Source organism: Chroicocephalus ridibundus, chromosome 1 (genome assembly GCF_963924245.1).
Source record: "Chroicocephalus ridibundus chromosome 1, bChrRid1.1, whole genome shotgun sequence".
Lineage (NCBI taxonomy): Eukaryota > Metazoa > Chordata > Aves > Charadriiformes > Laridae > Chroicocephalus > Chroicocephalus ridibundus.
Genome location: NC_086284.1, coordinates 112,849,364 through 112,863,047, shown reverse-complemented (window position 1 = coordinate 112,863,047; position 13,684 = coordinate 112,849,364). Strand labels below are relative to the sequence as shown.

Sequence of the window (13,684 nt, the reverse complement as noted above, 5' to 3'; positions counted from 1 at the left end):
TTTATTTTGGTATGGAAACCAAAAGCAAAGAAGCTTATATGTATCATCCACAGTTCAAAATTACATGTGAAACTGTAGTGGACTTGGCTGATTCTAAGGCAGTGTACGTGTTTCCTTTTTTTCGTATTACTCTTTGCCATCTTTCCTGCTACTTGAATGTACCTCCTAAATGAATTGTCCGTTGCCCACATGGTTTTAAAAAATAATTTATTTTTAGCTAACGTGTTCCAGAGAGATGGAACACAAAACATGTGTTAAAAAATAAAAATAAAATTTAAAAATCCTCCCCTCAGCAAACAAGTTCCCCCCGATCTTTATAAAAGAAGGCCAGCTTTTTTCCTTCTAGTTCCCCTGCTTAATTTCCACAAGGCCATTAATCATAAAAAAACTAAACTGCATAAATCGTAGAAAAGCCAAAGGAGCTGCCTGTATTTTTTTTTTTTTTTAGAAAAAGTTCCTGCCAGAATCTCCCCTATCCCAATTACCTTTCCTTTGTCAGTTGTGAGGACCCTTTCTCAGCCTTAGTACACACCTTTTCTCCTGGCTAGTAAAGTGTGGGCTGAGGCAAGCATAAACCAGCATACCATTACTTCAAACAGTCATGTCTACCTTATGCACTGGTGTATAGTTAAGTCAATATACTTAAAACACTCCATGCTCCTTTTCCTTTGTACTTTCCCCAAGGAACGGTGTTTCTGTTGTATTTCAGGTGACAACAAAAGTTATTCAAAAGGTTTACTGACTTGGATAAGGTCTTCAGAAATAATAACTAACAAAAAAGCAATGTCTGTTGTTTGCATCACTGAAATGGCTGCCCATACAGCAATACACCACTGAAGCACATGTAACAATTTATTATTTGGTCCTTCAGCCCTCCTGCATTTAAAATTGAGCACATATTCAATTCAAAGATTAAGAAAAATTGACCTAGTATCTATCTATATGTTCTGGGGATGTTCTGTACCGGATTGGCAGTATCTCTACCAGTACAAAACCCCAAGTCCAAGGGTTCAGACCCACTGAACACAGGTTTTACAGGTCCACTACTTTATGGGCTTTAATCAAAGTAAGTTGTGCACTTGTGGTCCTTACTGTACGTTGAGATAGTATGTCTACAGAGGATGTATCGCTAGAATAGCTGTATCAGTGTAATTACATTGGTACAGCTATTCCCAATATAGACAGGACCTTAAACAGAAGTCCCTATGACAGGCAATGTTTACCACCGGCCTATTTATAAGACAGCTTTTGGCTTAATTCAAAAAACAGCGTATAAAATGTTCCTTGTTACCTGTAAGTGGACAGTGATGATTATAGCTCAGTCTATGTTATTATTGCCTGATTTTCCCAGTTTGGGTATTCACATATTGACTCCTTACTCAAGGTCTTTTAACATAGATTTGAAATGTGAATATGTTTTATTTTTTCCCCAGTAAATATACAATACACACTTCAACAGTACTATTAACCAACTTTTTATGCCAATTAAACTTTGCTGCACTAACAATACCAATGAAACACATTAAGAGGTCATACTCTTTCGTGAACAAACTGTAGCCAATAAACAGTTTTTTAAAAAAACAAATTAAAAAACAATACTAAGTGCTGCCACAACATCCCTTTTCTTTAAACACATTATTCACAATAAATGTTTTCAATTTTTTAAAAAAAAGAAGAATACTTCTTTTAAAATAGTAAATTAAATGGCATTTTAAAAAATATGTACTGTGGTTCATTGGAAGTACACTGTATAGAAAAGAGAGAGAGAGAGAAAAAGAAAGAAGAGACATCACCTGTAAGATAATGGAGACACTTTGCGATACACAACAACATCTTATGTAATATTGTAAGCAAATTATTAATGAACAAAAATGTACAGAAGCAGATGGACAAGTTAGTGAATATCATGGTACTGCACAGCTTTAATACTGACACACATTTACTTTCCAGTGGAAGAGATAAAACACGTATTTGAAAGTAATTGGGATGGCTTTATCAACGTCTAATGATGCTGAATTTTGAACAGAATAGAGCGAGTAAGGTGTTCCACCAAAGCTCAGCACAAACTTCCGAATTAAAAGGAAAAAAAAATCTACCGGTGACTGAGTTAACCATTTTCCAGAGAATTAAATTTGAATTGTACTCTGAATAGTCTTCTCTTCATATGATAATACCAAAATAAAAAACATACATGTGTAAATATGATGCCTTCTTTGTCTTGCTTGAACATTTTTGTACATTTTTAAGTAATGGTTTTAACTATAATGGTTTAACAAGCAGGAAAATTACATATATTCATTGGTCACATATATAAATAAATGAATACATTTTTTTCTCAACTTTTTTGGTTTGTAACCTGCTAAATAACAGTCTTGACCTTAAGGAAGTAAACTAGCATTTTTTTTAATATTCAGTAGTGCTGAGTTATAGTTGATGGCTGTAGTGTTTTATCTTATCATGGAACAAGTTAATGAAATGAAAAGCAACACATATTTAGCATTGTAATTTACTTTTCTAAAATTCTGCCATTACTAAAAGTGTTCTTAATACTGGTGAGCTCCAAGGCAATATATAAAACAACATAGACTGGTTATACGAAAAAGGTATTCAAATGGCAACTTGTGTTCATGGTCAGCTAACTAACAGAAATAAGCTGTAGGATGCAATATTTAAATAAAGCATCAAATGAGTGGGCTATCCACACACAATATTCTAAGAAAAGTCTGACAATTTACTCGTTAAGATTTGAGAGGTACAGAAGATTTGGACAAAGTCATGAAAACTAATGAAGAGACAGGATGCTGTCATTAATGTCCACTTACAGAGTTTGGTTTATTCAAAAAGTGTATAAACATGCGTTATTTCCTCATCATAGTAGGGTTTGAAGCCACTCACTAAAACACAGGTGAAAGATTTTCTTTGCTTATATCCAACTTTTTGGATGTATTGTATTGCCAGAAATGTACTCAATGCAAGCCAAAAATAATTTGACCATTGCTTTCCCTCCAAACACTAAACATTTTACTAAAAATTTAGTGGATCCAACTTCAGCTCTCGCAGACTTCAGCTAACATAACACAAAGGTTTGTTTAGACTGCATCGAAACAATGTCATGAATTTCAGTGGTGCAGCTCTATCCTCTATTGGACTGTACATGTATTGGAAAGATGAAATAAGATACTCGGACATTTCAATTTTTTGGAAGCAGCCTGAACATGTCTTAATAATAAATTGCATCCTTAACTACTTACTAGGTATTCCTTGAGTTTATATTGTTTGTTTCTCCTGGGAAATCTCTGTCTTATATTTTGGATTGGAGAAATTAATGGTAATAATTCCTTTAAAACTGCAGTATAAAAACAGCTTTAGTGAAACACCTTAAGTTCTTTTGTTTCTAGCAAGGTTTGTTTTTCTTCCCCTTTACTTAGTGGCATGGGATGGCTAAAAACAGATACTAAGGGCATCATTCTAGTGAAAGGGTCTAGGCCATCTCATGCCATCTTTAATTTTCATATTCACTCTTTAATCTCACACTTCCAACTTCTGACCCCTTCTTAAATAGGAGGAGCAACTATGTTGCTTGCTTTTAAAAGATTTAAATCTGTCTCTAATGTCTTCACTGACATCAGTTATGCCTGTCACTTTCTTATTTCTACACCCCAATGGAAAACCACCTAACATACTCCTTTACATCCAGCATTATCCAAAGTAGCTTACAGTACGTAAACCTTCTTCACACATTCAGTCTCTTTTTTTCTTCATGTCATGAGGAGTAGAGTTTTGTGCTTATCACCAAATAAAATTGCAGTGCAAACTTTAAACATAAAAGTTACACAATTAAAAGTTAATATATGGCACCACAGCCTATTAATTCACATATAGTACAACAGACCAATAAAAACAGACATGAATATGAACATAGCTAAAAAGAAGGTGAGCTTGCATAGCAATGCAACAAAAGAAATTATATACAGAAGGAAATCCTTTTCATCCTGGAGGGTGATTTTTTTTTTTTCTTTCTTTTCTATATACTCCTGACAAGGAATAGTTTAAGGTGGATGGTGTATTAAAGAGAAGAACACAAGTAAAGTATCTGTGGGATATGTGTGGCTGTGTGTCTTTACATTGCATTTACAGTTCTTTTAATAGTACATAAATAAAGAAAATGTTCATTGCACTGTTTAGTGTCATCACTTCCATGAGTTCAGACCTGATGGTCCATCAGAGCAGCTTGCAATGTGTCTTCTCAACTACTCTATAGAGAGAAACAAAGAGAGAGAAAGAGATTGTAATAAAGAGAAAAAAACAACAAATAAAGCCTATGGCAATATTACTGCAGCACAGGATGAATATTCAATAGGTTGGGAGAAGAGAGTTAATTGCTTGTAAGTTGAAAAGCGATGGATGCTAAAATTCAACACTTACCAACATCATATCTGAGGAAGCACATTTCAGGGCTTGTGGATCACCATTAGCTCTCTTACAAGCTACTGGGCAGTAACTGTTGGGAGGTGTTGAGGGTTTGACCGCAGCAAACAGGAGGCAGACATGCCAACAGCTACATTGCTTTTACTAGTAAACATACCAGTATGCTTGAGCTAGCTGGGATGTTGATGTACTACTTCAAACAACAGAGTCAAAACTTTTGGCATCTAGTACTACCATCACGTACACAGCATTAACATGGTTTTCTACAGGGTTGAACAGATATTGAGTGACAATAGAAAAAAAGCTTGGAAAATAATTACCCTGGCCCGGGAGGCTGAGGGAAGAGTTGGGATACACAACCGAAAAACTAGGCTACATAGTCGAAAAAAGAGGACCTCCGCCTAAGGTCAAAAAGAGCAGAATGCTGCTCACCAAGCAACCAAAAGTTAAGGCGAAGGCATTACAAGCTTGCCACCATGCCCAAAAAATTCAGCACCCTTCTCATTCACTCCTCTGAGAAAAAGTTTCCAAGACAAGCACACTACACTTTGTGATGAAAATTCTAAATTACTAGAATTTCTTTTCAATTTAGCCAGTGTTTCACTAGCATTACGCACTGAAAGATGTACTATGTAGATAATGTTTACATGGCTTGCACAGATTTTAACTGGTGCAAACCAAAGAAGAGAAGAATTTCATTTGTTTGTCATCACAGGCAAAACACCGCAGAAGACAAAAAGTTCTGTGTAATATTTAATCTGATTATCACACTCAACTTCCTCCTCTCTTCACAACAGATTTATAATTTTTCTCTTTCTTGCTGTTTGAGATTTTGAACTGTAGCTAGAGATAAACTTACATAATTCACCAGTAAACTGTCCTTGACTGTTTGATCCCACATAGCCTACATCGAGAAGGTCACTGGCATTGCGTTGGTGACCTCCTCGCAAGACTTCACCTTTTCTAGGTCCGGTCGATCCTTTAGAAGAAGCTGTTCCTGAAGAGCTGTGGCCACCAGGGGACGGGAAGTTGGGTTTACTATATGGTACGAGTGCCTCTTCTAGAAAAGCAAAACAAAACAAAACAAATACCAAATAAATTCCTATAAATAGGAACAAACAAGCTATTCTTACATGGACATCATATTCCTTCCTGCCCTCAGATAACTGTCTTTTGTCTTGCTTTACAGCATGGCAATTTTGCCTACGAAAATACACAACTCAGTGTTGTATTCCACAGACAAAGAAACCAACATGAATTTAATCTTGCTTTCATGTAAACTCATAAGTTAGCTTGTATTAATTATAAAAAGTACAGATTCATTATGAATAGATCATGAATCATACATACATTAATAAAAACAGATGCACATACAATTTCCAAAACAATGCAGCTATGATTAGATTTTTGCTGCAAGCCTACACGAATGTGCTTTTTCTTTTTCCTTTTCTTTAGCTTAAATTATGGCAATGTTACCTCAATCAATTTAGATAAAGAACTACAATATCAGTTAATTTAATTAGCTTCCAGCAGCTCAGTAATTTCTAACAATGCAAAGTACACTGAAGATTTTTTTTAAGTGGTTATGAATTACATTAGAAAATATTACATTATACATAATATTAGTAGTTGTAATATTTGGTGTGAGCAAATCTTCCTGCAGCTTGTTTCATGTTCCATTATGAGCAAAAGGTTTACTTTTGCTCACTTGGCCTCTTCCTTTGTGAAGACCTGTACTAACGAACTGCTTGCTAGGGCAGGATTAATACCCAATAAAGCACAGGACTGCATGTCTTCATATAGCATGAAGTAAAGCAAGACATCACATCTGATTAGAGTTTTCAGGAGATATCGGTGTAATAATCCTAGCCTAAGAAGCCAAGCAGCAGTACTGATTTAACACTGAAATAGAAGCACTATTTTATTTCTTTGCTGTGTATGATCCACTTTTGCTGCCTCGGAAGTTGAAGAAAGAGACCTTGCTAAATATAGTTTGCTTCAAGAAAGAACATGAGTATGCACGCTTAACCTTAAACACAGGAATTGCCCCTTCTGAAATCAGTGGGATATCTCCTGCTTGAATCTTACAGTGTTAAAAGTGAATCTGAGCTGAAAGTTGTTGGTTTTTTTTTTTTTTAATTTTGCTTTCCCCATTGTCTTCACTCTTAAACAACCTGATGAGGGGAACCAGACTTTCTTTGACAGAGGGCAGGAACACAGAAGGAAAAGTAGGTGGGGATGGCTGGAAAGAAAGGGGAGATAAAAATGCTTTTATTCACAGTCTTGAAGCCTTTGCAAAGGCTGCAGCGGAGGCACAATTAACTTAGGGAAATGCTAAATGAGAACGAATTTGCGGACGAAACCCAGGATTTCATTCTTTGTGCCTACTGCCGCAAGTGAGCAGGACACGGGAATTCCCCATGTGATTTGCTATTGAACAGAACCCATTTGTACGGTAAATCCATTGCAGAAGAGGGCAGGCAGCTGACTTCTTTCTCTGCCAAAGTATCTCCCTCTGGCCCTGCCCAAGGGACCAGAATATTTGCGCCGCAGGACGTAAGGGCATTATCTGTGTTTTGTGCTATGACCGTGTGCTGTCCTTGCTGAAATATAAAGAAATGCTTAAAAGACATAGTAAAATGGCATTTAACAGCCATAGCTTCCTAAATTATGTTACCTGTTCTTTATATATCAAGCCCTAATAATAGAATCAGATGCAAACCTGGTTTCCAAAGGCTGGCTAAAATATGGAACAGCTTGCATTAAGGCAGCAATAAAGCAAGCAGCATAAATCAGGTTAGCAGAAAGCTGGATACATTTTTAAAGGATGGAAAGAAAAGTCACTAGCATTGCAAAAGAGTTTGAAGATGACATATATGGTCAATTGATTTGTTTTTCTAGTTTGTGGACTCAGGATAAGGCCTCCTTCGGGTTCAATGAAATATTCAGAAAAAACGACCATGAATAAATATAAAGTGCATTATCATTACAGAGCATATGGTGTGTTAAATTATCTGTGGTGCCCTCAGAAATAAATGCAATCCATAAAATAAGCAATTGTGACATAAAATAAAGGCTAAGTTTTTCACAACATTCTAGCACATGAAAGGTAGTTGTCTCAAGTCCTTAGAATGGGCTCACATTTATTAAACACTCAAAACAGTGCCCCGTGCCCCAGGGCTGCAAAGAATATGGGGAGGTTTTGCTGATGCCTTTCTCTTTGAAATACCGAGCCTTTAACTGGAAGATACAATGCTGTGAAAACAGGATATATGTGTGTAACTATGTTTCTATACCCCATAAGATAACCAGAAGGCTTTTAATGTTATCAAAAATTATTGTAACTTGATAAATTATTGTAACTTGATCTAGCACACTTTAGAGCAGTAGCTGAGAATGTCATATTTGATGTGCTGTAACTGCAGTTCCACAATGAAGCCATTGGCAGGAACTCAGTGATCTTGTTTATACTGAAAGCAAACAGTGGAAACACGGTTCCCAGAATTAGGTATTTTTACTCTATTCAACTTCAAACCAAAGGTCTTGCTTTTAAAATTTCATTCACAGCTTGATAATGTCTGAATGAAGCTCCCTAAGCTGCAAAATAGCTATTTTCTGGAAGCTGATAGCTAATAATAACTCCTTTTGGAAACATATTGAAGCCCGGACAGAAGAGACCTCCAGAGATCTTTGTCTTTAATAAAGGAAAAGGGAAGAAGCACAATTAATACTATTAAACTCCTCAAACTTAGTAATACAAACAAGCATCACACACAAGAGTAGCCTTTTTTAAATCTACCAGAGAAAAGAATACAGAGCAAGAAAGCTGTCCTGTAAGAAGCTGGGATGAGAAGACAGACTGACAGGTATGAAGCTCTGGCCTACCTTGTGCACAAACTTTATGAACCCCTCCCATCAGGGTAAAATCACAGTATCTCCTAGAGGAATACTTTATCTTGCATAAAGGACATGCAATTGCATGAATTTGACAAGAACAAGACACCTGTAATCACTCCCACCCTAAATTCAATGCTCGTGTAGGGCACTGGAAGTGCCAAGATCAAGTTATTTTTATTTAAGGACAGATAAATGCAATTCCTGCAGGATGGGTATTTTAAGACTCTATACCCTCGGTATCACAGAATAACTGACAACTTCTATTTGTCCACTTATGAGGCAGTGGAAAAGGAGGGGAGTTCTTGCTAACCAGGTGAGAGAAGCATCCTTAATAATAGTTTACAAAGAAATGAGATAAAGTATATTCAGGATATTTTCTATGTGCTCATACATCTCGTACATTGTAATTAAAATTGCCGTTTCACCAAGGAGCATGAATTTCACACGCTATTTTTAAATTGCAACTTCGCATCATCGTTTCACAACATGAACCGCTGCTCACTTGTTTATGCAGCTGAAAGATTAGGGGGGTTTAGCGGTACCATTATTGTTATATTTTAAAATATGGATTGTAGTTAAAATAGTTACATTACAAATATGGGTACCAATATTTCCTAGGAGGACTTTATTTAGTAAATCCTGACCCCGTGACAGGTTTGCCTGCATGCTACTGTTTTTTTTTAGAATGTCATTGATATTAGGGTGCTAGATTAACAAGGAGCATTAATAGTAGAATAAAATAAAGAAAAAGATGGATAATGTGAGTACCTCTAGTGTTGCTGTGGGAGCTACATGCATACTTGAAGAAACAGTGTAGCCCTGCAGTCAGTTCCACGTACAGTATAATTTTTATTTTTTTTTTAATTTTCTTAATTGTCCTCTTGTACGACTCTAATCAGCACTGGGATAACATGTGATTAGTGGGTTAAAGAAAATACGCTAGGTAAAGGGATCTGAAGCAGCAGCTTTTACGTGAGGTCAGGCTGAGAGAAGGAATCTGTGAATATTGTAGAACTACAAGTCCAGCTCAGCATCGCCTCCTGCACACATTTTTACAGACTTGAAATCCATTTAGGAGATAAAGTCAGCGCTCGGCAATGAGCAGGTCCTGTATAAAGGTGAAAATCTGCGCTGTCATCTTGCTGGGCCTAAGAGATGAATTTTACTTGGTCATATCCATGAATAAGGAGAAGGTAGCGTTTTAAATACAGCTGGAGGGAATGTCAGTAGCTCAGAAGGATCAGCCTTCTGGCAGACATGGAAAAACAACTGCTGCCAATTTAGAAGCAGGTTGAAAGAACTAGAAAACATGGTCCTATATACATAAATAAATACATCTAACATAAAATATGCTAAAAATCTGTTTCTCCTTCCCTGCCGGCCTGAAACTGTTCCTGTTTTTTCTGCTGCTATGCTTGACAACGTTATTAATCTCCAAAACACTGCAAAGAATGCACCCAATCAGGGTCTAATGAGATTTCATTGTTGCAGGAGGGAAAATACTTGGATCTCAAGCTCTCATTTCACTTTGCCCTTCCTTATTTTCCAGCCTGAGCCCCACCAGCGCTGGCACAGAGGGGCGTGAGGTGGCCCTAGCCTCTTGCCAGATACAGAAACCCTCAGCTGAGGAGTGGCAAGAAGCCGTCTGCGTTGCCTCGGCTGGTGCAGCGCACACACACCTGATCCGAAGGCTTGTTTGTGTTGGGCTTTCCTGAAATCCTCTTGGCGGTCTGTAGAGCTTATCCACTCCTGGGTTTGCCGCTGCCACTCTAGTGACGTCCTAGCTTGCCGGTCCAGGGAGCTCTTTGTTTCATCTACGTTCGGTGCATGCTGCCTCTCAAGAGAGCTTCCTTTCCTCTCTGCCGAGCCTCCGCGCTGGCCGGGGACTATTTGCTGCCTTAAACCCTGACCAGGGGGTGGGTCGGGTGGTGGTGGAAGATCTAAAAAATGTGAATAAGATTTAGATGAACTAATTTTTTAATTGAAACAGAAGGTCTATTTGATTCTCAAAAGAAAAGTCCCTTGCAAATGGCATGAATCACTTTGTTTGCTGGTTTTAAAAGGAGGAAATTTCATGTTAATCAGAAATGTGGTTTTACCTTCCCCTGTTTTTCACTTAGGTTACTGAGTTGCTACCTCTTTCTAACTTCCATAAAAATCAACACACTCTGAGCCCCAACTTACATTTCTAAGCATGGGATTTATTTTCTGTGGGGTATACTCCGTCTGGCTCTTTCAGTGACAGCAAGCAATTAAGAAAGACTATGAGAAACTGATCTGTGTCAGTTGACAGTGTAATTTCCCCCCATCATGTCGGGGCTTGCTTCATCACCATCATTTTTGGGCTTCACTTTCAGCTTGAGGCTTAAATTCAAAACCTGAATATACAACTTTATCAAAATGCATAAAATTCCACAAAATTTTGGGGAAAAAATAATTCACAAAACCTACTGTCATTGAAAAAGCACCAACACATCAATGAAACATGTATGGTTAAATGAAACCACCAAACAACAGATAAGGTTTTTATCCAATTAGAAAGTTCAGCCAAGAGCTACGGTCTTCACAGACAAGAGGATGTCCACTCTTAAGTTTAGCAGTCTTGCAAACACAACCAATCAAAATACAGTCCCAGCTGAACACTGGAAGACACTCGCCTGGTCTCTAACAAGTCCTGTCCTTTTCAAGTTTTTCACTTGGACTACTAAGATGCTTGTAGAATTGAAGATCAAGCTTCTAATCACATTTGTGGAAGCAAAAGTACCTTTTGTTCATTAGTCCGTGACCCAAGGTAATTATAGAATCTGGATAATTGTAACTCTAAAGATAAGATTTTCATGTAAACCATATGATAGACTTATAGTAGTCCAGAAAAGCCTCAGATTACTAAGGAAAAAAAAAATCAGAAAAGGGAAGCACCTTTAGTATGGTAATGAAAACTCTCCCTTATCAGGTGCTCATTTTGTATGTAGAACACTTGTTGATCATTCTGGTTTTGGCAATGCATGGTCCAAATAAATCTGTGCAGCCCCACCAACTTCACTAAATCTATGTTAGTTTACACTAGATACGGGTCTGTCCTGCTTTGTAGTCTTTTGTATTTTACAGCGTTGTGAAAGTTTATCAATGAATTGAACTTGGCTCAATAACAGACGTGGAAAAGCAAACCTCTGCTTTGCCTGCAGGAAAGTCTGATGTTTATAACTTTAGTGAAACTGAAATACATTTTATAAATTGGTGAGGACACCTTTGGAAGGAATTGATTTTGAACTCTGTAATTTGGCTCTATATAATGCCACACAGACTTTTTTTTCATGTCCTTGTTAGAGGACATGAGGTGCTACTTATACCTCATATATGGGGCAGAAATGCTTCCAAAGTTGCTGAGATGTCATTTCAGTCAGCATTGCCTCTTACAGATAAATGAGGACATGTGGGTTATTTGTGTCTACAAGGGAAAGAAGTTGTATCTGATGTTGCTCTCATACCTTTGTTCATAGCTGAAGTGCTATAACCCAGATTAAGATATCTATCTTCTGGCTAGAACAGCCTTATAATAATCTGTCAGTGAGCTTGGTGTATGCTTTATGTTCAGCACTAATTTATTTGAGAAATTTTTAGTTATTAATACAGATGTGACCTTTTATGACAATGACTATACTTGAGTTACTGTAGGTGGAAGTGGGAGGGTATGGGAGCTTGCCAATGTTAAAATTGCTTTATAGCGTTGGCTTCCAAAACGGCATTTCTTATAATTGATTTTATTGCGATCATAACCAGTTAATGTACAGAACCACAACACTGGCATCTGCTTATGCAATCTGAAATAGAGATTACTAAAGTTGTGATTTATAAGCACTTTATGGAGATGCATTGAATCCAATAAACACAGTCATAACATGACATCTGACAATGCAATTTTCCAAGATAAAATATTTACTGTTCATTATAAACAAAATGTTTAGGCAGTATCACCAAAAAAAAAAAAAAGTTAAAATTATTGCAGTATGAAACTTCTTAACATACATTACCCATCTTCAGAATTTGCCATCTAATAGTTGTTATTAATTAGATACTGAGAAGGAAAGGTTAGTACTTAAACTGTACTGCATGTTCCAGAGCCAGCTGCAACTCTACTGTAGACTTATACTGCTGATCTACTGTTAACCTGATTCTTGCTTTTATCCACCTGCAAAATATGCATAATAATTTCCTGATGCATAGAAGTGAAATGAAAACCATATTTGTAAAGTTCTTTGGGTGTTTTAAACCCGTGAATGAATTGAAGTGAAAAATAAAATTTATCTTCTGATGAAGCTACATGCAATTCTAGAAGAATTACAGGTACTATGGAATTAATGCAAGCTGGCTCTAGCCCCATTGCAGACTTACTGAACTGTGTTAGATATGTCTGAGAAGATCTGTAAGAATGGTTACTAATTCCATCCAACTATCACTGACTAAACCATTTGTTTTTTCACCTTCTTACTCTGGTTGATTGTCACAGTAACACTTACCTTTCCTTTTTAATAAAAGAAGCTGGAAGAAAGCTTCATTTGGAAATGTGGTTTTTATTTGCTCTACAACCTAAGTTCTCTAGTGCAAACCTTCTGCCTTAGGTAAATAACTAAATATGCTCTATTATCTTTCCTGGGCATATATGAAGACCCCATGCATCTGGAGTCCTAAGTTTCCTCCTCTAATGACACAGAGAACAGCCTCTCCCTCTCCTCTCCCTCTCCTCTCCCTCTCCTCTCCCTCTCCTCTCCCTCTCCTCTCCTCTCCTCTCCTCTCCTCTCCTCTCCTCTCCTCTCCTCTCCTCTCCTCTCCTCTCCTCTCCTCTCCTCTCCTCTCCTCTCCTCTCCTCTCCTCTCCTCTCCTCTCCTCTCCTCTCCTCTCCTCTCCTCTCCTCTCCTCTCCTCTCCTCTCCTCTCCTCTCCTCTCCTCTCCCTCCCCTCCCCCCCCCTCCCCTCCCCTCTCCCTCCCCTCTCCTCTCCTCTCCTCTCCTCTCCTCTCCTCTCCTCTCCTCTCCTCTCCTCTCCTCTCCTCTCCTCTCCTCTCCTCTCCTCTCCTCTCCTCTCCTCTCCTCTCCTCTCCCTCCCCTCCCCTCCCCTCTCCTCTCCCTCCCCTCTGCTCTCCCTCCCCTCTCCTCTCCTCTCCTCTCCTCTCCTCTCCTCTCCTCTCCTCTCCTCTCCTCTCCTCTCCTCTCCTCTCCTCTCCTCTCCTCTCCTCTCCTCTCCTCTCCTCTCCTCTCCTCTCCTCTCCTCTCCTCTCCGTTCCCAGCCAAACATGTCCATATGTGACTGTGCATGTGTCTCCACACGCACTTGCGAGTATGCACATATATGATGGAAAATGG

General features: G+C 38.1%; 1 protein-coding gene across 15 annotated transcripts in view; it reads right to left on the bottom strand.

Annotated features, from left to right (window-relative positions):
- Positions 1 to 1,898: 1,898 nt before the first annotated feature.
- ROBO2 (roundabout guidance receptor 2) overlaps positions 1,899 to 13,684 on the bottom strand; it is a 471,920-nt gene continuing 460,134 nt past the window's right edge. For 7 of the 15 annotated variants that reach the window (XM_063347562.1, XM_063347596.1, XM_063347587.1 and 4 more), the window contains 3 exons: positions 10,005 to 10,265; positions 5,288 to 5,488; positions 1,899 to 4,255 (listed from right to left, as the gene is read on the bottom strand). In XM_063347562.1, the coding sequence (XP_063203632.1) occupies positions 4,254 to 4,255; positions 5,288 to 5,488; positions 10,005 to 10,265 (464 nt within the window). In that variant the 3' untranslated portion in view covers positions 1,899 to 4,253. The remainder of the gene's footprint in view (positions 4,256 to 5,287; positions 5,489 to 10,004; positions 10,266 to 13,684) is intronic. The other 8 variants (XM_063347615.1, XM_063347664.1, XM_063347654.1 and 5 more) reach the window with 3 other exon arrangements.